The sequence below is a fragment of the Onychomys torridus genome, chromosome 7, assembly GCF_903995425.1.
Source record: "Onychomys torridus chromosome 7, mOncTor1.1, whole genome shotgun sequence".
In the NCBI taxonomy this organism is placed as follows: domain Eukaryota; kingdom Metazoa; phylum Chordata; class Mammalia; order Rodentia; family Cricetidae; genus Onychomys; species Onychomys torridus.
The window spans coordinates 103,703,735-103,726,640 of record NC_050449.1 but is presented as its reverse complement, the minus strand read 5'-3'; the positions used below and the strand labels follow the sequence as shown (position 1 = coordinate 103,726,640).

Genomic DNA, 22,906 nt, shown 5'->3' with positions numbered 1-22,906 from the left:
GCGCACCAGCACCAGAGCGCACCAGCAGTGAAACTTGAACCTGGGTGGTAAGTCCCTGCACCCCCAGCAGGAGTGCATTGGGCTGGAATCCAGATTGGCTGCTTCAGAATCATCCCCTGCTGGGCTTTGTCCCTGTCATTCTGTCCCTGTGTTTAAATTATGAACATCAAGACCTTCCTCTTGAGGAAGGCATAAATGTGTCCCCCTCCATCACAGTGAGTCTTGGGGAGTTTAGTGGAGTTTTCTGGGTCTCTCACAGCGGTATTGGTATTTGGTAACTAGAATCTGGGACCCCAGGGTTTCTACTGCTTCTGGGTAGTCACTGGTTTTTATACACCAGTGGATAGAATAAAGGAAGGAAGTGTATTTAAAAGTAGAATTCTCGCTGGGCAGTGGTGGTGCACACCTTTAACTCCAGCACTTGGGAGGCAGAGCCAGGTGAATCTCTGTGAGTTCAAGGCCAGCCTGGGCTACAGAGCAAGATCCAGGTCAGGCACCAAAACTACACAGAGAAACCCTGTCTCGGAAAAAAACAAACAAACAAACAAAACAACAAAAAAAAAAAAGTAGAATTCTCAGGTTATAGTTCAGTGAGTGGTAGAGTGCGCGTTTATTATGTGAGAGGCCTGGGGTCAGTCCCTTGACAAAGAAATTAAAAAACAACAACAAAAACCCAAACAGTGGAATGGTAGTTGCCAGGGCCTGGGATGAGGAGGGAATGGGAAGTCTAGTGAGTTGGGAGGAGTAAAATGGATGCACAACTGTGTGAATGTATTCACTGCCATGGTATTCTAGCTTAAAAATAGTTTAAAATGGTATGTTTTATGCTGTGTATGTTTTACCATAAAAAATAAAATAGAATCTTCTTATAGTAGAAAATAGACAAAATATAAAATTTTTTCACGTTTTATTTCAACCTAGTTTTAAGATTATAAGAACTTTGCTTAATTTTTGAATTTTATGCTTATGAATATTTTATACTCCTTTAATGAAATTTGCTTCTGCACTGATACCTGATATAACTCCATCTGGCTCTGATGTCTTCATCCAGTACTGTTCTTTTTTGGGATCTGGATATTTATGTGCTAAAGTCTGACCCTTTCTTCTGTCTTCTCTTTTGAAACAGACCTTGCTTCCAGGACTTGCTGGACCCTCTGGGGAGGTGGTTAAATCCACGACAGGTGTGACTTCCTCATCTACTAGTGGAAGTGGTGACAAGGTCTATGCTTACCAGATGGTCCGTACAGACTCCCGGGACCAGAAGCTTGATGCCTTTCTACAGCCTATGAGCAAGGTTCTGCCCAGCCAGTCCCAGGACCCTGGCCCAGGGGATGATAGAACAGAGGGCCCTCCTGAAGAAGCCGTGCAGAAGGATGAGGAGATGGTTGAGCTCCTAGCCCCCATAGAAGCAACTGCCATCTGTCAGAACTCAGAGAGGGACACAGTAAGAGGGGTTTCTGAAGTGGCACAAAAAGCAGCACCCTCTTCCAGTCCAGGCAACCCCAGGTGTGGCCTCCTTTGTTTTCCATTAAAACTGTCTTCTAGCAGGTTCTTCACAAGTCAGGTGTGCCTTCTGCTACTGTGTGCATTTGTCAGTGGCTCACATGGTTTCCTGTGAGAGTCTTGCATGTTCGTGGTTTTATGTCTTAGTAACACATTGGAAGGAGCACAGATGCGATTTTTGTTTTGGTTTTTGTTTTTTAAAGATTTATTTATTATATGTACAGTATTCTGCCTGCATGTATGCCTGCAGGTAAGAAGAGGGCACCAGATGTCATTACAGATGGTTGTGAGCCACCATGTGGTTGCTGGGAATTGAACTCAGGGCCTCTGGAAGAGCAGCTAGTGCTCTTAACTACTGAGCCATCTCTCCAGCTCCCGCGACTTTTGTTTTTATGAAAGCACTTGACAAACCCTTGACACCTGGTATGAGTGAAGAGCAAAGCCTGAGATGGCTCTCCCTCCTTGCCCCAGCTGCTGTTGGCCCCTTCAGAAGCAGCTCGGTTTACAGTTCCCTGACATTTGTGAGCCCAGGGGAGAAGAGTTAGTGTGGAGCTGGAGTAATTAAAAGGCCATTTAACCGTGAGCACTTCTAGTGCGTGCTCTGAAAAATACTGAGTCCCACTGAGGCTCATGAGGTGGCCAGTTGTCATGTCATGAGCTGGCAATAACCTGGTGCTCAATGGAAAACCACTTGCCTGAGGTGCATGTTCTGGAGGTGTCATCAAGAGCTCTGGCACTGGAGTGAACATGTGGACATACTGCTTAACTCCGGTTTGCTTGTTCCTGCATTGGCCTACCAAGACAGCTTCTAAGGAAGTTTTGCCAGGGAATAAATGATGCAGGTATTTTCAGGCTGGGTACTTTATATGTATTATCTTGTTTAATGCTCTTACCCTGCCAAGGAAATATTCCATTTGTTCATCATTTAGGGAACTGAGTGCTATTTATCACAGGGCAGTCAAAAAACTTTAAAGAGAAAGAGGGTTATATTCCTCCCCCTGAAAGCCTTTCCAGGGCTTCCCATTACACGTAGGATGATAGCCTAAATCTCACCTTGCTTCCCTCTTCCCTCTTGCAGTATTGTAGTCACATGACCCTTGGCACTGGCCTGGACTGGCTGAGCTTCTTAGATCCTTTTACTGCCCTTGGTGTTCCTCAGCCTGGAACTCTGGGCTCTTGTCACTCATGTCTCAGCTCAAATGTCACCTTTTCCCAGAGGCATTCTGTCTTAGTTAATTTTCTGTTGGTATGAGGAGACACCATGACCAAGGCAACTTATAAAGAAAAAGCATTTAATTTGGGGCTTCTTACAGTTCAGAGGGCTAGTCCACGATCACCATAGCAGGAAGTGTGGAAGTAGGCAGACAGGCAGGCATGATGCTGGAGCAGTAGCTGAGAGCTTATATCTTGTCTACAAGTTGGAGGCAGCATGAGAGAGACTGGGCCTGCTGTGGGCTTTTGAAACCTCAGGCCCACTCCCAGTGACACACCTCTTCCAAAAGGCCACATATCCTAATCTTCCCAAACGTTCTACCGACTGGGGACCAAGTATTCAGATAGGGTCATTCTCACCCAAACCACCGTGTTGTCCGTTCAGACAGAAAGACCCCTCCCTCATACATTCCCGTCAGTCTGTTATATGGCCTTGTATTTTCTTCCTAGCATCCGCCACTATTAAAACTTTTGTTCTTCAACTAGAAAGATGGCTCAGTAGTTAAGAGCACTGGCTGCTCTTACAGATGACCCAGGTTATAGATGGCCCATGATTCCTAGTACCTAGAACATGGTGGGTCACAGCTGTCTGTAACTCCACTCCCACGGAATCCAGTGCCCTCTCTGGCCTCTATAGGCATCAAGAATGCATGTGGTGTACAGACACACATGCAGGCAAAACAGCTGTACACATAAAAGAACTTTTTAATTAAGCATTTAAAATTGGATTTTAAATGTCTTTCTGTTGCTGACTTTCCCGCTAGACAGTAAGCATGAAGGCTTCCCTTTTCTAATGTGTTCACTACTGTATGTAGTTGGTGCATATCAGTGTCAGGTGGATGGGTGGATGGACAAATGGATGGACCTTAGAATGATTCATGAACGAATGAGGCTTGACAAGGTCAATTTACTTGCTCAAGGATCTGAGGGTTGTCAGGTAGGTACTGTGACACAGGACAGCTGCTGGCCTGCCACGGCACAGCATGTGGAAGCGGCCACCTTACACTGGCTGAGTTAAAAAATAAAATGGAGCTGGGCAGTGGTAACACACACCTTTAACCCCAGCACTTGAGAGGCAGAGGCAGATGGATCTCTGAGTTCAAGGCCAGCCTACAGAGCAAGCTCCAGGATAGCCTGTCAGTTCTTCCCTTTCATTGCAGAAAGAGACATCGGGAAGATTCTGATGTGGAGATGATGGAACATGACTCCCGGAAGGAAATGACAGCTGCCTGTTACCCCCGAAGGAGGATCATTAACCTTACCAGTGTCTTGAGTCTCCAGGAAGAAATTAATGAGCGAGGCCATGAGAGTACGTAAGTGCTGAGGTGTGTGTGGCACTCAGGGTTTTGGAAATGTAGAAAGCACTCATGTTGCAGGGTGGGCACTGCCGTGTGCTCATGGAAAGGCTGTTTTCCCTTACACAGGAGACAGTTCTCAGGAGGAAGGGAAGGGCTGTAAGCAAAAATAACTGGTATTCCTATAATAAAAGAGGGCGGCCATAGTGGTCATTGCAGTCATTTCTACTTTGTTTCTGTTTTTACTAAAAGCAGCATCATGAATAAGCAGTGAAGTATTTATCCTGTCAAGTGGGTGTGCTTAGCTGAATGGAGGACGGAGTCAGTAATTAGATGTGTAAGGAGACTGGCTGTGACAGCCATGCTGCCCTCATAGCCGTGTTCCACACTCTTCCAAGTGTGGGTATCGTGCAGGCTCCAGGTGTGCTTGAATCTGTCATCTAGCCGTGACTTTCTGTTTTCATCTGTTGTGAATAAATCTGAAAGGTCTGCAAGATGGCTCCCTGGGTAAAAGCACCAGACTCGATAATCTGACCCACATGGTAGAAAAAGAAAACTAACTCCTGAAAGTTGTCCTCTGACCTCCACATGTGCACTGTGGTACATACGTGACCACCACCCACCCCCAGACACAACAAATAAATGCAGAAAAAAATCAATCAATTTTACTATTACTATAAAATATAAATTATGATCATCTGCATTGTTACTTTGTGTTGTGTTTTGTTTTGAGACAGGGTTTCACTGTATAGTTTAGGCTAGCCTAGATCTCAGTTTTTTAGCCCACTAAATTTTCTGCCTCCTAGGTCTGAGATTACAGGCATCTGCCGCCATATCAACCTCCTGGATTACTTTTTGAAAAGATTGTACAGCTCAGGAACAAATTAGTCCATCCACTAAGGCTGAACCCTCTGCCATAGCCGCCCCATGTCAGCCTCTTCCAGTTTCCATCTCTGTCACCGTGGTCTGAGCTGACATGGGAAGGCCTGAACTTATTCATGTATTGCTCCATATATGTCTGCTTGGTTTCTTCACCCCACCCCTCATTCTGTCAAGTTACATGTGATGCACAATGTCTTCCTGTGACTGGGCTTCTGCCCATTGCACACATTGCCAGTTGGCTCCTGATTGTTATTTCCATGATGTGTTGTGGTTGTGCATTCCTTTGCGTTACTCTCCAAGCCAAGAGCTCTGAAAGCAGTTTTAAATTGCATAAGAAAGATGGGCTGCTGCGTGATTTCTTCAGCTTTCCTCAGAGCGGTTTTTAGATAATCTCCCTCATGCTTGGAGGTCAGTAAAGATCATTTCAGTGACATTTTAACTAATCAGGTTTTTGGTACAGGGTAAAATTGGCCTATATCAAGTGTGGTCATATTTATTTAGAGTCTTGCTGAGTCCAAAATGATGGTTCTAAGTGACCTAAAAATATATATCCATGCACACTTTCTTACTTAATTCTCAAAAAGTCTTTGGAGGGAGCACATGCTTCCATCTTCTATTTTAGAGATCAAAAAAGAAAAGATGAAGAGATGAGGAAAGGAAAAACAGATGACATGGAAATATCTGGACAATCTAAAACTGGCCTGGCATGGTGGTCCTTGCGTTGAGTCCTCACTCACCACCTTGAAAGCTGAGCAGGAGGATCACTTCAGCCTAGGGATTCTAGGCTAGCCTAGGCAGCGTAGTAGAACTTCATGTCAAAACAAAATAAAAGTAACACAACAAAGAAGGACAGCCAAGCACAGTAAATTGGTACTGGCAATGTCCTTGGTGGGTAGGCTCACCTGATATTTAAATGCAAAGTCTGTTCAGTGCATTGTTCTTCGGTAACCGTCTTGGATCAGATGTGGACACTATTAACCTGGTTTTCACAGGGACTGATGTGCTACCTATCAGTTAATCATTTATAACCTGATATTAGTTAGTTAATTTGTGCAGTGTGTTGCACCATACTTGGAGTTGGTAGCTGAGATGAATGGGGTCACACAGATTGTTTAATGAACCTTGCTGCCCCATCAGACAGAAGGGCAAATAAGCAGTAACCACCCCACTCCCTGAGGCCTAGAAGACGAGGCAGGGCCTCTGTGCTAAGATCCCCCCTTAGCTTAGATTTATCTGTTGGTGCTGAGAATATGTCAAAACCCACAGTCTCCCTTTTAAAGTAGGATGTATGGTTTAGCTTTGATATAAAAGAAGGATTTTCTCCAATTTGGTCTTTGCAGAATGGAGGAAAACACATAGAGAAACCTTTTAGGGCTGGAAGAACATTTGGGATGGGATAAAATACAGGACTTTGAAGTTCTATGAAAAGGCCCCTGTGCTGGGCCAGCTGACATAGAATCTGCCTTCCTGCTGGCTGGAGCTGGTTAGAGAGACCATGAATATTCCTCTTAGGAACTGTCTGGCCTCCTTTCAGGGGACTATACTGCTCTTTTCTCCTCCAGTGGCTCGTTATTCTAGACTATTTGATGCTTTCCAGCTTTAAAAATAATCAATAATCATCTCCACCTACACAGAACATCCTGTAAAGAGACAGAGTTTCCAGTGGACTAGGGTAGGAGATGGATGGGGGTGGTGCTTTGCTTATTCCTCACGTGAAGAAAGTAATCGTCTTTATGGGCATAGTTACAGAACTACACAACAATGGAAACTCACAAGACAGCAGCAACAGCCGTGACAAGCTGAGTTTGTTTTCTCAAAATCACTTTTGTTTTTAAAATTCCAGGTTGATAATTGTGTTTTTGTTTGTGGGGTTTGTTGTTGTTGTATGTGGTAGTTTCTTATTTCTACTGTTGAAAATTCATCCATGAGTCAGATATTTAATATTCATGGTAATCTCCCTTTTCTTTCTGAGTGTATTTAAGTGCTCTTTAGTTCCCCACTCCCCAGTAGCTTTTGCATATAGTTGAGAGTGTTGAGAGGGGTGATGTTTGGTTAGGGGTTCTCTTTTGGGGGGGTTACTTGCATTTCTTAGAACTGAAGCTTGACATGTTTCATCTTTGTGAGATACTGTTGCGTATTTTCAGACCTTAGCTCCATCCCACCCTCACCCCCTTCTGGACTTCAGTTTTGTTGTTTTCCTGCTGTCCTCGCCTCTTCTCTTTGCCTTTCTGGGCTGTCCTGTGAGACTGTCTTTATTTCGTCCACTGACGTTGTGTAGTCTGTCATTTGTTCGGTGTTCTGAAGTCCTGCTGGTTCTTCTGAGTCCACGTGATGTCTGCAGTTGAGTCCCTTCTGCTCCATCGTAGCGTGGTTCTCGAGCGTTCTGAACGAACATGTTCTTGGCAGTGTCTCTGGTCTCCAGGTCTGTCCGCTGTAGGTCTTCTGGGCTTGTTTTTGGGTTCTGAAACTTGGTTTCTCTTTTATAATGTGGTCGCACTTGCACTCACATGCACAGAGCTGCTAGTCTTGGGGCTTACTCAAAGCCTGGTATTAGTGTAAACCACTATCTCCATTAGGCTTCTCAGGCAGTCTGTCTGCCATCATGTCTGTCTGTAGCAGCATGTGAGGATGAGTTTATGGCTGTACACTCTGGCTGTCAGGGGTTTTGTTTTGTTTTTGTTTTTGTTTTTGTTTTTGTTTTTGTTTTCTTTTTCTTTACTGCCAGCACAGAAGCATCAGATATTTGGAGAATGGACATAGGTATTGCTTCCCTTTATGGGTATGGTTCTTGGAAATTCAGCTCCAGCTGTGGGCATTAGTCTCTCAGACCCCCTTCATTTTAAACCATTCATTCATATATATAATTTATTTCTATTTTATGTGCATTGGTGTTTGTTTTGCCTTCATGCAAGTCTGTGGGGGTGGGGGTCAGATCTTGGAGTAACAGACAGTTGTGAGCTGCCATGTGGGTGCTGGGAAATGAACCCGGGTCCTCTGGAAGAGCAGTCAGTGCTCCTAACCACTGAGCCACCTCTCCAGCCCCTTCGAACATTCTTATCTGCCCTCCTTTTCACACTGTCAGAGCCCATGAAAGCTGAAGGTTCCAGTTCTGGAGGAGCCTTTCACTCTTGGGTAAAGCTGGCTTTAGAAATCTTGTCAAATATCTGGCTTCCTAATTTGCCTTTTATTTTGACCCTGTATGTCCCTTAATCTTTTTTTTTTTTTTTTAAACCCAGGCTGGCCTTGAACTCGTGATCCTCCTGCCTCCGTCTCCTTCAGCAAATCCTACCAGCATGCACCACCACAACCAGCTATCCCTTAATCTTTTAGCAACTGCTCTGTACATCTTTAGAGGCAAATTATGTATTGTTCCATATTTGGTTTCTTTCAGCAGACCTGGTTGAGGTATCTTTGCTTGTGCAGGGCTTGGGGTGTGAAGAAATGTTTAGATTCCATTACTTACATGGTTTTTGTTTTGTTTTCTAGCTCTCCGGGAGATGCTCCATAACCATTCCTTTGTGGGCTGTGTGAATCCTCAATGGGCCTTGGCACAGCACCAGACCAAGCTATACCTCCTCAACACTACCAAACTTAGGTGAGTCTGTGTGACAGTAGTGGAGCCACCAGAAGAGTGTCTCTGGGGACAGGCACCAACGCTGGGTGTTGAGGGAGAGGAGCATGTGAGGTGGCTGGAAAGGACAGATATAGATATAGCCTTGAGAGTCACAGACATAAGTTCAGATCCAGGTTCAACCTTTTTCCATTTCCAGGATGGGAAATTTCTTTTCTATACTGTATCGCACGTATCTGACCTGTAAATCAGCATAGCAAGACTAAATTTGATTGATATTTTGTAGGACTAAGTGACTAGAGAAGCCCAGCCCTTGGCTTAGCACTCAGGAAACGTTGGCTAAAACCAGCTGAAGTGGGCTTTGTGCTGTTAGAGATCTGGTGTCTCTTATGTGCAACAGGGTTACAGGGAGGCAAGAGAATGCCTCTCTCTTGGCTTTGAGAATGCAGCAAAAGCTTATATTCTAGCCACCAAAGTCAGGCTGTTGTACAACATGGGAAAGGTAATCCCAATAGTGCCATTCACATTGTTGACACCTGGTGACATTTTTTTGTTTCCAGGGACTTTGAGAATCCATTGCATGTAGAGTTTGTAGTCAGTGTATTCTCAAATAGGTGATGTATATGGGAGGGTGCTGCTGCCTGTGTCCACTATGTATCACTTATCTACTCTAGGACTTCTTTCTATTCTAAGCCTTTCTGTGACCTCAGAGTGCTTCTTGGTCTTACAAATGGAATAGACACTGTACACTGTATCGACATGGTACATGGGCTAAAAATCTATTTGCCATCTCTAATCTAGAAGCAGCCCCAGTCCTAAAGCTCCCTGCTGGCACAAGTACTTTCTCCAGAATTCAGAGTCATTCTTGGGTCGGGAGCCTTTTTGGCATAGTGCTAGGTTCTATTGCATTGACTTGTTCCTTTTCTTATTTCTGTGGCCAAGTACATGGTGAGAAGCAGCGTAAGGGAAGATAAGTTTATCTGGGCTGCATTCTGCTGCAGTCTGCCATGGTGGGGAAGGTATTGTGTGGGAACGGCTCCTGGCAGCAGGAGTGTGAGACAGCTGGGTACATGACCTCAGCAGTCCAGAAGCCAGAGCTCAGGCCGAAGCTCTGGTCCTGCCCTTACGGCCTTAGTCTGCCAGCTGCACCCCATGGTGGAGTGCTGGTGTTCCAACCACAGCAGTGTGCCGTGAGCTGCCTTATTGGGAACTCCTCTCTCCCTGCTGTTACTTTTCTAGCACACGTGAGTGTGTGACTTGCGTGTCTCTACAGCTCACCTGTGTTCACCTTCTTTCATCTCAGAGTAACCGTCATGGCTAGTACCAGAATTGCAGCTTTTTACTGACACCCTGAATCTGAAATCCACAGTCCATCCACGCTGATTTCATGAAGTAGAAAATTCCACACCATGACTGTGGGAACTAGAAAAACAATTCGCTTTGTGTCTTCCTTCATGACTTGTGCCATTTACCTGTGTTCAGGTCTTTCTCAGCCCCTAATATTTAGCTTCCTTGTTCTCCTTTCTACATGTTGTACTGTACCCACATATACTTTGTTTACATATTTATACTGTAGGCTAGGATTTGCATGTGAGGAAGAACGTAGTTTTTATTAGTAATTCAGTATGCATACTTGATTGCTGTTCTGGGGTTATTATCAGCCAGTGCAACATACTAACTCAAATATCAATGCACTTCCAGACCGGGGGGGGGGGGGGACGGGACACGACACCTACAATCCCAGCACTTGGCAGGTAAAGGTATAGGTAAAGAAGGATTGTGAGTTCCAGATTGGGCTACATAGCAAGACCTTTTATCCCACCTCATCCTCTCCCCCAAAAAGTCAGTGCAGTATAATTCTGCCTTAGGGTCCATTTCTGACGATTTGGGGAAAGCTGCCCTTTCTAAATGCCCCATATACTTTTTCCCCATATAACTGTTTGTGTGGTGGTGAATGGTGAGCTGTCAGAGGGTAATCTCTAGGGCTCTGCTAGGGAAAGGTCTGCAGACAGTGCTGTAGGTTTAAGTGCAGCATCTGAAGCCTTTACAGCACTGGAGAGGAGGAGGTGAGCCAGCCTGTGTTTGAACTTGTCTGGGAGGGATGGCTGCAGAGTCTAGGCAGAAGCCCCGTTAGCAACCCCAGTGCTTTACGTAGAGAAGACCTCTTTACCAGGTGCACAGCCAGGCAGCAGCATCTTTGTCCCATTCTGTCCTTGCTGCTCGGCCCTCAAGCATAGATTTATTTTTCTTAAAGTTTTTCATTTTTATTTTCAGTGAAGAGCTGTTCTACCAGATACTCATTTATGATTTTGCCAATTTTGGTGTTCTAAGGTTATCGGTAAGTTTCTTTCCTTTCCTCCTTACTTCTGAAATGGCAGCTGGTTGTTTCTCAGAGTATGAGCTATAAGGTGATTTACTACTTAGCAAGCGTAAACTTTCCAAAGTATGTTTAAGAGTTTGTGTCAATAAAGTTTTTTGGTTGAATCTTTTCAGGTAAATAGTTACTTTTATAACCAGCTTAAACACATGCTTCTTGTTACAGATGTTACTACATATGTACTTGAAATTAAAAGTAGAAATGTTCTCTAAAACCACAGCTGGAACAGGGATGGGGGTGTGTGTTTGAGGTTTCTATAGTATGCAGCACTGTAGTAGACACACACTCTGCCATGGACTTTGCTATAAACCTCTAACGATTCTAGCTCGTCTCTTCCAAGAAGGCTTTGGTGCCAAATTTTAATTTAGCCTTTGGAAATTTAAGATTGTATTGCATCTGTAGATAACTTTTGAGAAAAGATAAATTTTATTAGATTAATGTCTCACTTTTTCTATGGTACTGTACATGTATCAGTTTCAATTTCTATGTTTATTGCCAGACTACAGAAATGCACATGAGTTTTTTACATAGATTTTTGTGTCTTGCAGTTTTGCTAAACTCACTTAGTTTGGTTAGTGCCTATACAGAGTCAGTTCTGCATAAATGGTCATAATATTGAGAATGAAGGCAATTTTACCTCCTTTTACCCAGTGGATGCTCACCCTTTGTCTTGACAGTTGCAGTCTGGGTTAACTAGAAGTAGCAAAAATGGAAATCCTCCCCTCCTTCCAGTCTTGGGGAAATGTTCACACTTTTGTTGTTGAATATTCTAGTACCTGGGAGAGAGTTTTTGTGGGTGCCCTGGATGTTGGGGAAATTCTTTTTTTTTTTTAATTTAGTAACAGATACTGAAAATTTTCAAATGCTTTTTCTTCCTCTAAGATATGATCTTTTTATTTTTTAGACTATTAATATAGTGAAATACATTGACAAGTTTCCATGTGTTAAACCAATCTTGCATTCCTGAGATGAACCCTGCTTGGTTATGTGTTACCAGATTTCATTTTTCTCAAGTTATATTTATAAGTTTTTTTTTTTGTGTTGTTGCGTCTGTGTTCATGAGTGTTACTAGTCTGCCTTTTTTTTTTTTTTTTTTTTTTGGATTTGTGTAGTTTTAGTAGAGGATAATGTTGACCTCATAGATGGGTCCGTAAGCTCGCCCTTGCTATTTTTTCTGAAAGAGTTTTGTAGGGTTGTTACTCATTGTTTAGAACAATCTGGGCTTAAAGATCCCATGATAGGGAAGTCTCTATTAGAGATTCAGGTTATTACTTAGAGTTGTTCATGTTGTCTTTCCCATCTCGTGTTGTGTGGGTGTTTTAAATTTGTGTGTGTGTGTGTGTAGGGCCAGAGGACAGTGTCAGGTGTTGTTCCTCAGGGTCTACCACTTCATCTTGTTTTTGTCATTATTTTCTTTTTGAGACGGGGTCTCTCACTGGGACCTGGAGCTTTCTGAGTAAGCTAGGCTGTCTGTACTTAGGTCTGCATCATTTAGCATCTAGTCTCCTGGGGGTTTTCCAGAAATCTGTTACTGATTTCTACTTTAATTCTAGTTTGGTTGAAGACAATTCCTGAGTGTGTTCACACTTACTGAGACTTGTTTCATGGCCTGGAGCATGTGTTTTGTCAGTTTATGTTCTTTGTGCACCTGAAAAAGAACCTGTATTACCTTGCTAGGGTGTTCTGTAAATGCCGTGTGGATTGTGCTCATGGTGTGCTTGTTGACTATCTCCATAATGATTTTCTGTCTTCTTGTTCTGCTGGTAATAGAGGTATTGAAACCTGCAATGGTGAGTGGGCCTTCTGTCGCTGTTGGTGCTTTATATCAGAACTGAGTTTGGTCTGTTGGACTCAAGCTTCCCACTTGACACCTATGTTCTTGCTTCTTCCCAGGAACCAGCACCACTCTTTGACCTCGCCATGCTGGCCTTAGACAGTCCTGAAAGTGGCTGGACAGAGGAAGATGGCCCAAAGGAAGGACTTGCAGAATACATTGTTGAGTTTCTGAAGAAGAAAGCTGAGATGCTTGCAGACTATTTCTCTTTGGAAATTGATGAGGTGGGGCAGCTATTTGCATGCCTTTGAGCTTTCTTTCAGATAAGAGTCAAGTTCCTTGGTTAGAACCAAAAGGCTGGCCTCCCCTCAGAAGCAGCATGTGCCATACATGACATTTTCTCCACACCCCATTTGTTACAACCAGTCATTCATCATACTGTTCTATCGAAATCCCCTCAGGTGCCTGCCCTGAGGAGATTTCTTCCAGAGTCCTAGGGAAGACACTAGGCATGGGTTAGAAATCAAATGAATCTACTTACACGAAACCCTTAGGTCTGTTTACTCCATTCTTCTGAAACAAAATTCTATCTACACAGCTTCAGTTCTGTTCTCACACTCAGCTCCTCTCTGTCCTTCTCCTCCTGTCCTCTCATTGTTCTCAGTTCTTTCCATCCCGTTCTCATCTCCACCCTCATCTCTACCCTCATTCCTTCCTCTCGTCGCCCGTGACCATGTCCATACACCTACCATCAGCAGTACTCTGGCCCTGATGCTTCTGGTCTGGCAGCGTAAGTAAGTCTCCCCGGAGCTAGGGAACCTGCCTCATAGTTTGATGCCCCTGGTATGTCAAAACCCTTTTTTTCTGAGTTAACTGTTTGAGGGGAAAAAACTGGGGTTGCCACTAAGACTGTGTAAGAAAGGAGGGTCTGACCTTTATTAATTTGCACAAGAAGCAAGGCCATGTACTTAATGTCCGCCTGGCCTAGGCGCTGTCTCCATATGGTTGTTTACCTAGCGGGTGGTCTGGAGAGCTTGTCCTGCCATTCGTCCTTGGATGCTTCTGTCCTGAGCTGGCCCTGGCTCTGTGTGCTTGCTAAAGGAGATGAAAGCGCACATCTGCATTCCAATGCTAAAAAGAAGCAGCAGGAAGCCTTGCCTGCATGACTGTATCCAAATACCTTAGTTGTATATGCCCAAGGAATGATCGATCAGTCCACACTGTTAGAAGTTCTTAGGAAAAGAATCAATTGGGAAAGCTGCCATAGCGAACAAGAAAATCATTGCAGGAACCAGCTAATACATATATAAAAGCTAGTATCACCAAGACTCCTTGAGGCTTGGCTTTTTCCTCTGGAAGAGCCCTGCCTCTTCCAGGTATTAATTAGCCTTTGCTAATTAATTCAGTCAGCTGAATTCCTGCTGCTTGCTATTTCTGTGGCCCACAGCACTGTTCCTGTCCCCAGGGTGGAGGACTCTCCCAGGAGGGTGAGCTGAGATCCCAGTCCTTACGGGCCATGGAGAACGACACTATGCCACTGGCTTCATTTCTTCATCTTCCTCTTGTTCTTTGGGGCTTCTGCCCTGATGTTTCTGAGCAGATCCAGAAGGAAAAGTTGTTCCTGACCAAAGGCTCTTTTGAAATGCTTAACCTTGTGTCTCACAGTGCCCATCCTACAACCGGTACCCAGTATAGGGCTTGGAGAAGCGTGAGAGAAATGAAGCCTGTCAGCCTTAACGCCATTATTTCTTTCCCTCCTTTCTTGCCCCTCCCTCTGCCCCCACCTCCCCAAGCAGGAAGGGAACCTGATTGGATTACCTCTTCTGATTGACAACTATGTACCCCCTTTGGAGGGACTGCCTCTCTTCATCCTTCGACTGGCTACAGAGGTATATAACAGCAGATGCTAAGCAGTGTACGTGTGTCTGTCTGCCTGCCTGTCTGTCTGTAATGTTTACAAATGAAATGTTAAAACACTGCATTAAATGCTTTTCTTGTGTTGAATTCTATGGATCAGGTGAATTGGGATGAAGAGAAGGAATGTTTTGAAAGCCTCAGTAAAGAATGTGCTGTGTTTTACTCCATTCGGAAGCAGTACATACTGGAGGAGTCAACCCTTTCTGGCCAGCAGGTACTGTGGTAATTAATGCACACTAGCATCCAGGACTGGGGCGGGTCTCATGTACTTTAGGATATGGAACTTAAATCGTCTCTAAAATCCTATAGTTTCACTTTATATGACAGGGTCAAACAACAGCTCTCAACTTTTTTTTTTAACCCAGGAATTTGCATATGGCTCATGTTAGCTTTGAACTTTTTGATACTCCTGCTTCAGCCTCCTAAGTGCTGGGATTCTAAATGTGTAGCAGCACACCCAGCTCTTTACAATGGCCAACTTTTATTCATGAACTCTATTTCATTCTGCTGGACTTGAACATAGACCTCCAGAATGATCCGAGAGCCTGTCAGATAGAGATTGGTACCTGTGACAGTGAGAAGGGACAGCTTAGATCAGTGTTCTAAGCTAGCAGCTCTGTGTGGACCACGTCTTCATTACTAGACCAGTCTTCTGTCTATCTCAGCTTCTCCCTGCTTTGCATCTGATCTCTGTCTTCTTTACCAGGAAGCCATGCCTCTATAATCCCTCAGAGGCCAACCTGACAAAGAGAGGCTGGCTTCCTCCTGCTTCTTCATCATTTTCAGTCAGATGATAATGCTCACTCACGTGTCAGAGGAAGGCAGAGAGTCAAGAGTTTCTAAGAACCAGAGGCTAGCCGCTGTAGTGCACAGCCACTTGGTGATGGTGCACATGTTGTCCACTGCTTGGGACGCCTGGCGTGCTCAGAGGTTCTGGTGCTTCACAGCGGTGGAACAGAAACTAGCCCTGGCTGCTGGCTGGAACCCTGGTGTGGAAGTGGACACACAAACTCTTCTAAACTTATCTGATAGGACCCACATGGCAGGTGGGAAAGAGCCATACGTGGGGCAGCCAAGGCTTCCACAGAGAGGAACAGTGAGGCAGATCTGCCCTCCGTGGAGGGTCAGAGCAGTGCTACTTTAAGACACCCCAGGTTTGGTGTCATGATCCAGGAGTCAGGCTCAGAAATGTTAGAGCCGCTGCAGTGGAAACAAAAAGGTAGGCAGTGGTTCCTCAAAATACTGGTTTCTTTCCTTCTTCACAAATCTTGCTGCTTCTGCTCAGACCTGTAGGATCCTCAAGACTGTCCTGCAGAAGCCCCACTACACACCACTAAGATCCTTCCAGGCCCAGTGCCTGTCATGTCAGTGGGACAGCCAGTATGTGGGGAGATAAATCCAATTTCATGTATTTTCCAGAGTGACATGCCTGGCTCTCCTCCAAAGCCCTGGAAGTGGACTGTGGAGCACATTATCTATAAAGCTTTTCGCTCACACCTTCTGCCCCCAAAGCATTTCACAGAGGATGGAAATGTCCTGCAGCTTGCCAACCTGCCAGATCTATACAAAGTCTTTGAGAGGTGTTAAATACCATCACAGTCACCTTAGTGATTGTACACTCAGCATCCAAGATGAAGCATGTTTTACTGATAAGGAAGCCACAGGACAGTTGGCGTGCTCAAGGGTTTCCAGTGCTCGCTGTTCATGCTTTGTATCCAGCGTTGTTACTACAACTTATGTTAAAAATTCACATTTGCCTTCACCTGTGGATCGGCTGCAAATAAACTTTCCTGTGTTTCAATGTATTTTTTAATATATATAACTTCACATTGGAAAACTATTTAAGCTGATTTTCACCTAGTATCTATTGGGTTTTGTTGAAGATTCCAAAAGGCCCCTTGGCACCTGAAGAGGCATTTCCACATACACTCTTTAAAAAAACTCTTGAAGTTTTTTCCAAATCATGCTGTGATGTTTTTAATCAGGAAATTAGTTATCAGATACCATAGGCTGTATCCATTCAAATTCCTTTTAAAAGAAGCCCTGGAACAGCAACTTTTGAGAAGTCCATATCTTGGGTTTCCTACACATCTCCTCCCTCAATGCCCAGGCTTAAATCCATCTTAAAACTTTAATAAACGCCAGCTTTGCTTTAAAAACAAAAATAAATCAAAACAAAAAGTCCCAAGGACATGGTGGTAGGTATTTTAATCCCAGCACTTGGAGGCAGAGGCAGGTGGATCTGTGAGCTTGGGGCCAGCCTGGTCAACATAGTAAGTTCCAGGCAAATGGAGACTCCAGAGACCCTCCCTGCCCCCCCCCCCAAAAAAAAGTACCAAGCACGTGTATGCTGGTCTTGTCAACTTGATTGGATTTAGAATACCTGGGAAAGACACCTGGGCATGTCTGTGACAGTGTTTCCAGAGCAGATGACTGGTCAGGAAAGACTTACCTTCAAAGAGGGCAGCAGGCAACTTTCAGAAAAGTGTACACCTGCCTGTACCCATCACTGACATTGTCATCAGACTCTTAACTTCTTCACCCTCCGAGGTGGAAACAATACCAAGATTCCTGTCCAGGGATCTCCTAGGCTTTTGAGCCAGATTGGGCCTACGAAGGCATCTAAGCGCCTTGTGAACTGAGCAGCTACCAAGTTTTCCACCTCCCCAGCTTGCAGACAGCCATCCTTGGATTGCCTCATCTTTTCTTTGTAAATCCCTTTATACAGCCCATGAATTTTGTTCCTGTAAGAACCTGTCTAAAAATTACTGGTATAACAAGTACGAACAACCAAGGGTGGTTGACTTGATAAACTTGCCATGTGGTGTATAAGCCTTGGAACAGGTGTACATGAGGGATGTGGAAAAGTCTGGAGTTAAAGGCAAGGGAGTGCTGGAATACTGTAAACAGAACTTAATGGGTGGCTCTAGTGGGAGTGTAGAAGAAATGCAGCCAGTGGGGGCTTGGCTCATGTGGTTTGAGATGGGGAGCAAGGACTGGAGTGGGATCTAGGCTATTTGTGTTGCATTCTGGCAAAGACCTGGCTTTGTCTTGTCTCGTGTTTTTGAGTAAGGCTGAATTCAAAAGTAATGGATTAAGTTGTTTGGTAGAGGCAATTTCAAGACAGCTTAACCTCTGGATGGTGGCATGGTTATCACTGTGTTTACTGAGGTTGATAATGACAATTCAAAACAGAAAGATGAAAACTACATAGTCTGATGAGAAAAAACGCGAACAAGGAGGATGAACATGTTTAAAGTTGCAGAAAAGGAGGGTGCAGACAAAGAATCCATAATTGTTAGAAATGAACCTTACACTTTGTGCTGGGCAGTGGCAAAGGTGCCCTGAGGGTCCACTGAATGAAGCTCCAACATGTAGATATGCAAATACTCTTGAAAAGTGCAAACAGAGTGCCAAGTAAAAGGTTCCCTGCTTGAGAACCATCTGCCAAATGCTGCCAATGAATTCTGCCACACCTTCCCTGTCATGATGGAGTTTAAACTGTGAGCCAATCAGTCTATCCATTTGGTCAAAGGTAAGAGATGTAAGAAGACTTACTGTCAGTAGTCAAAGCTAGTTTATTAGTAGGGACAAAATCCTTGCCCAGTCTTCTAACTGGTCAGAGTTAGCCTAGCCCACTTAGTGGTCTGAACGTGTTTCTAGGTGTTCCTGTTTGGAGGATTCTGGGGAAGCAAAGGAGACAGCAACTGTCTTCCCCTTCTCTGGCTCTATCTTTTTTCCTCCTAAGTCATTCTGTTTGGGGGTTACTTTGGAATTGAGGAATAACAGGACTGGTGGTGACTCCCAAGTAACCCTCAAAATGAGAAACTACTAACAATAATGAGGCTGCACTTTGGAGTGGGAAATGATCATGTCATGGAAACCATCAAGAGATGTCAGCACCACTTCTCCAGAGCCTTTCATAGGACTGGAACTTAATTACCAGTCAGCAGACCACTGGCCTGCCAAGATGATTTGCTTCATCAGCAGTGCATACCCCAACTGTCTCCTTTGTTCCCTCTTTTAAACCGTTAACACTTTGAAATTAATTTGGGGTTCCAGAACCCTTTTATCTGTTCTTCCCAACATGGCCACGTGAAATGAATCTTTCTTTGCCTTCACTACTCAACTGGTGGCTTGCTGGGGTGGGTGGTCAAATCTAGTATACTACGAGTTAGCCAGGGCTTTCTCTAAAACCAGAAATAAAAATAAAGCTCTTCAGTGCCCAGATAGCAGCAGCCCTGCCTCAACAGAAATACAGCACTCAGCGCAAGAACGAATGAATGCCTAGGGGTTTCAAGTAAAGCACAGACCACAGGAAGCAATGAAGAAGGGCCCAGGGAAAACAACGTATTGTAGGGAAGAAATAGAGCCATTTCACCCGGAAAAGACTAGAAACAACTGGGGCCAGGGCTTCTCAGGAGAGGTCCATGAGCCCAGGATGGGTACAGGCTGAGTGGTGCCTTCTCCATGTGAAGAGCTGGGTCACCTGATCAGCTGATAAGCTCAGTCTGCATTCGCACCCCTACCCATTCAACTGTAGTTCCCATTAGGAAATAAATGCACAGGATGCTCTCAGGACAGTTTCTATATCCTAAGAAGGAAGGGCTAGTGACTAAAGGAGGGAACAACTGTCATTCACTTTTTAGTTAACTTTATTCTCTAGTTGCAAGTCTAGATTTATTAAAAGGCTTTGATTCATTAGACTTTTCCTCAATATAGCTTCTTTGTAAACACTTTTGAGCTACAGTAATCATTCCCATGAAACCACCTTGATTCTAACAAAAGAATCGCAAACCCTATGAAGAGGCTACAGTAAGAGGAGGGGCAATATCTTGAACTGGGCTCTTCAAAGATGAAATTAAAGTTCTTAAGCATTTTTATTCTAGAACCAGGCACAATGATATATGCCTGGAATCCCAGCACTCAAGAGGCCCAATGACAATGACTAGGAGGTGGAGGCCAATCTGGGCTACATAGACCCTGTCTCTCAAAAAACTAACCCCCCCCCCCAAAAAAAAAGTTCTATGCTCTGGATTATCTCATCTTGAGAAAAGAACAGGGCAAGACAGGACCATACATGGCTGCCATGAGTTGTCCTAAAAAGCGTCTGTAACAATGACTATGGTGCCAGTCCTGGCTGGCAGAAAGGTGTGTTTAATAGTTCTCCAGGCAGATTTCCTACCTGCCTGCACTGCCCCTCCCTCAGTCCTCAAGCTTGTCTGAGGTTTCATTTCACAAATAAGCAGCAGATGAAAATACTAGGAACAGCACAGTGGATACGGAGACTAAGGACCCTACTCTTATAAGAAAGAGTATGAGCCTAGACTTCTTCTGCCCCATGCAATAAAGTTTAATATACACTCCCCATATCTTTTTCTAACATTTTTATATAAATTTAAATATCTTACAAAAAAAAGGGGGGCCTTTTTCCTCCAAACATATAAATTTGAGTGAAACACAGACTCCCACCCCTGAATACTTCCTCACTGAAATATAAATGCTCTGGTAAGAAGAGGAGGAATCTTGGCCACTTGGTCTCTGAAGCCCGTATCACACCGTGGAGAAGGCACTTGTGTTTTTGAGGTCTCCAGCAAGTATCTCAGCACTCAGAATGGCCATCCTCCAGAACCCACACCAAGGCCTCCCAAGTGCCCAGTCAATGAGGCAACTGGAGGAAGATGGTGAGAAAACGTGATTCTAGAATGCTGAAAATTAAAAATTAAAAGCACAGACTAGTTCTCACTATAGAAGTGAGCTACAAACAAAATCCAAATTCATGACGATTAAACCTGCTTCATTCTCATAAATTATAAAATACAAAGGTGGCTGTTTAATGACAAGACTCAGACAGTACTAGAAGGGTTTGTGTCAATATACAAAAGAGTCAGTATCTCTGGGCAAGGCCTTCTGAGCAGCACCCAGGCCTACTGCTGGGCTAGTAGGGCGGTCCTGTTGGCCTTCATCTTCTCTAGACGCTTTGCCAGGTGGCTGTTGGTCATCTCCATCTCCTCGATCTTGTCCAGTGCTGTCCGTAGCTGGAGACAAAGAGCAGAGTCACGTTATGTGGTCAGAAGAAAGCCCAGCATCTCTTCCTTTCTGCTTTCTGGGAAACGGAGCTCTGTTAATAATGATAGCCATGTATGGGGGTCCCCAATCAGCTGCCACCTTTCTCCAGGCAGCTAGAGGCCTCAACAGTGGTGCTGAGGATTGTAAAGCCAGAAAAGAAAATGTGTAAAAGCTGCAAAAACTGATGTCATCTGAAGCAAAACCCCAAAATACATTTTTACTCGCTGCCTTACCAAAGTCAATGGCAGCCACTGTGCAGGTCCAAAGTCCGTACAATGGACAAGTGGCTCCGCTGTTCCTTTCCAGGCCTTTTTGGGGTTGGTTATTTGAGACGGTCTCATTAGGTAGCCATGTCTGGTCTAGAACTCGCTTTGTAAATCAGGCTGCCCTCCAAACAACAAGTTGGCCTGCCTCTGTCCCAAGTGCTGGGATTAAAGGCATGCACCACCACACTTGACTACAGATTTCTTGTGTCATGTGACTTTTCCCACAGACTTTCTGTTTAGGAATGTGTTCTCCAAGAAGCACATCAGCACAGTACCTCTCGCTGTAGCTTCCTCTTCTCTGCTTTCAGCTCATCTTCAATTTTCTCAGCATTCTCAGCAGCAGTTTTGTACCGCAGCACCTGCCCCTCAAGCCGGCTGATCTGTAAATAGGAGCAACCAAGGCCTCTAGGGTTTGCCACCACTGCTTGGCAGCCAAGATGGAAACTCTGTCACTGGGGAGCCCAGGAGAAATACAATCGCAGAGTCATTCACTATGGGCCCAATTTCCCATGTTAAGTCTTCAGGCATTTGAAATGTACAGAAGGGACATTTTTCTGAAGAGGCCCTGTTTTAAAATTCTCTAGAAATAGCCTTTAAAAAATGACAGCTACAAAGTACTGTGTTTAAGAAAATATTACACCTGTTTATTTACTGTGTGCACATAGAGGTCTGTACTTGTTTTATGTCAAAGTGACAGAAGCTAAAGCCCCCTGGGAGGAGGAGTCCTCAATTGAGAGAAAGAAGCCCTCCATAAGAGTCAGTTATAGGCAAGTCTAGAGGGAATTTTCTTTCTTTTTGGTTGAGACAGGGTTTCGCTGTGTAATAGTCCTGGCTGTCCTGGAACTTGCTCTGTAGACCAGGCTGGCTTCGACCTTGGTGTTCGCCACCACCACCCAGCTGGGGATTTTTCCTAATTAGTGATTGATGGGGGAGGGGTCCAGCCCACTGTGGGTGGTGCCATCCCTGGGCTATTTGTTGTGGGTTCTAAAAGAAAGCAGCCTAAACAAGCCATGAGGATCAAGCTAGTAAGCAGCACCCTCCATGGCCTCTGCTTCCAGGTTCCTGCCCTGCTTGAGTTCCTGCCCTCACTGTTTTTGATAATGAACTGTTGTATGGAAATATGAGGAAATAAACTCTTCCCTTCCCGAGTTGCTTTTGATCATGGTGCTTTTCAGCACAGCAATAGAAATCATAACTAGGACAAGATAAGACAACATGTGGGAATCAGTTGTCTATTGCCATGTTGTGGGTCCTGGGGATCAAACTCAGATCCTTTAGGCTTGGCAGCAAGTGTCTATCTGCTGTGCCATCCTGCTGGCCCAGTCCTCCATCTAAACACAAAGTTGAATTTCCCCACCAAGTGTGCTCTGCTGGCTTTTCAGCTGTAATGTAGAGCTTTTGAAGAAATCCAGTGGCAGAGGCCACCTACAGAAATTCAAAGGTCTAACCACTTTGATGCAAGAGGCTGAGAGGCATCTGATAGCATTTAATGGCATCTAAATCATTTGCTGCCTCACAGAAGTACTTACACTTTGTTCCAAGGTGGTTATGTCTTGTTCTGCTTTGGAAAGCTTGAATTTGTATTCACTAATTTGTCTATTGGCATCTCCTAAAACAGAAGATAATAATGAATTACACTCATTTCCAGAATTGAAACTGTGAAGTAGCATATAGAGGACATACAGTTCAGGTTCTGGACTCTATGTACTGCAAGATAGCTCCTGCACCTCTGCTCAGCAGTATCCCTAGGGCCAAAATGTCCTTCTTTCCCTCCAAATCAGCGGTTCTCAACCTGTTGGCCAAGACCCCTTTGGAGGTCACGTATCAGATACTTATGACTCATAGCAGTAGCAAAATTACAATTATGAAGTAGCAATGAAATGATTTTATGGTTGGGGTCACCACAACATGAGGAAGTGTGTTAAAGGGTCCCAGCATTAGGAAGGTTGAGAACCACTGCTCTAAATGCATGAGAACAGAGCATTGGGTAAGAAGTTCATAGGGTGGCCATGGCCCCTGCAGCCTCTGGGCCCCCTGCTT

General features: G+C 44.5%; 2 protein-coding genes across 10 annotated transcripts in view; one reads left to right on the top strand and one right to left on the bottom strand.

Moving 5' to 3' along the window:
- The window catches only part of Mlh1 (mutL homolog 1), a 51,131-nt gene extending 34,351 nt beyond the window's left edge, over window positions 1-16,780 (top strand). For 2 of the 3 annotated variants that reach the window (XM_036194076.1, XM_036194074.1), the window contains exons 12-19: window positions 1,127-1,506; window positions 3,876-4,024; window positions 8,379-8,487; window positions 10,738-10,801; window positions 12,734-12,898; window positions 14,411-14,503; window positions 14,632-14,745; window positions 15,951-16,780. In XM_036194076.1, the coding sequence (XP_036049969.1) occupies window positions 1,127-1,506; window positions 3,876-4,024; window positions 8,379-8,487; window positions 10,738-10,801; window positions 12,734-12,898; window positions 14,411-14,503; window positions 14,632-14,745; window positions 15,951-16,118 (1,242 nt within the window). In that variant the 3' untranslated portion in view covers window positions 16,119-16,780. Of the gene's footprint in view, window positions 1-1,126; window positions 1,507-3,875; window positions 4,025-8,378; window positions 8,488-10,737; window positions 10,802-12,733; window positions 12,899-14,410; window positions 14,504-14,631; window positions 14,746-15,237 lie in introns of all 3 variants that reach the window. The other variant, XM_036194075.1, reaches the window with a different exon arrangement.
- A 76-nt stretch (window positions 16,781-16,856) lies between these two features.
- Lrrfip2 (LRR binding FLII interacting protein 2) overlaps window positions 16,857-22,906 on the bottom strand; it is a 110,155-nt gene continuing 104,105 nt past the window's right edge. For all 7 annotated transcript variants that reach the window (XM_036193365.1, XM_036193366.1, XM_036193368.1 and 4 more), the window contains 3 exons: window positions 22,396-22,475; window positions 21,142-21,246; window positions 16,857-20,569 (listed from right to left, as the gene is read on the bottom strand). In XM_036193365.1, coding sequence (XP_036049258.1) covers window positions 20,459-20,569; window positions 21,142-21,246; window positions 22,396-22,475 — 296 coding nt within the window. In that variant the 3' untranslated portion in view covers window positions 16,857-20,458. The remainder of the gene's footprint in view (window positions 20,570-21,141; window positions 21,247-22,395; window positions 22,476-22,906) is intronic.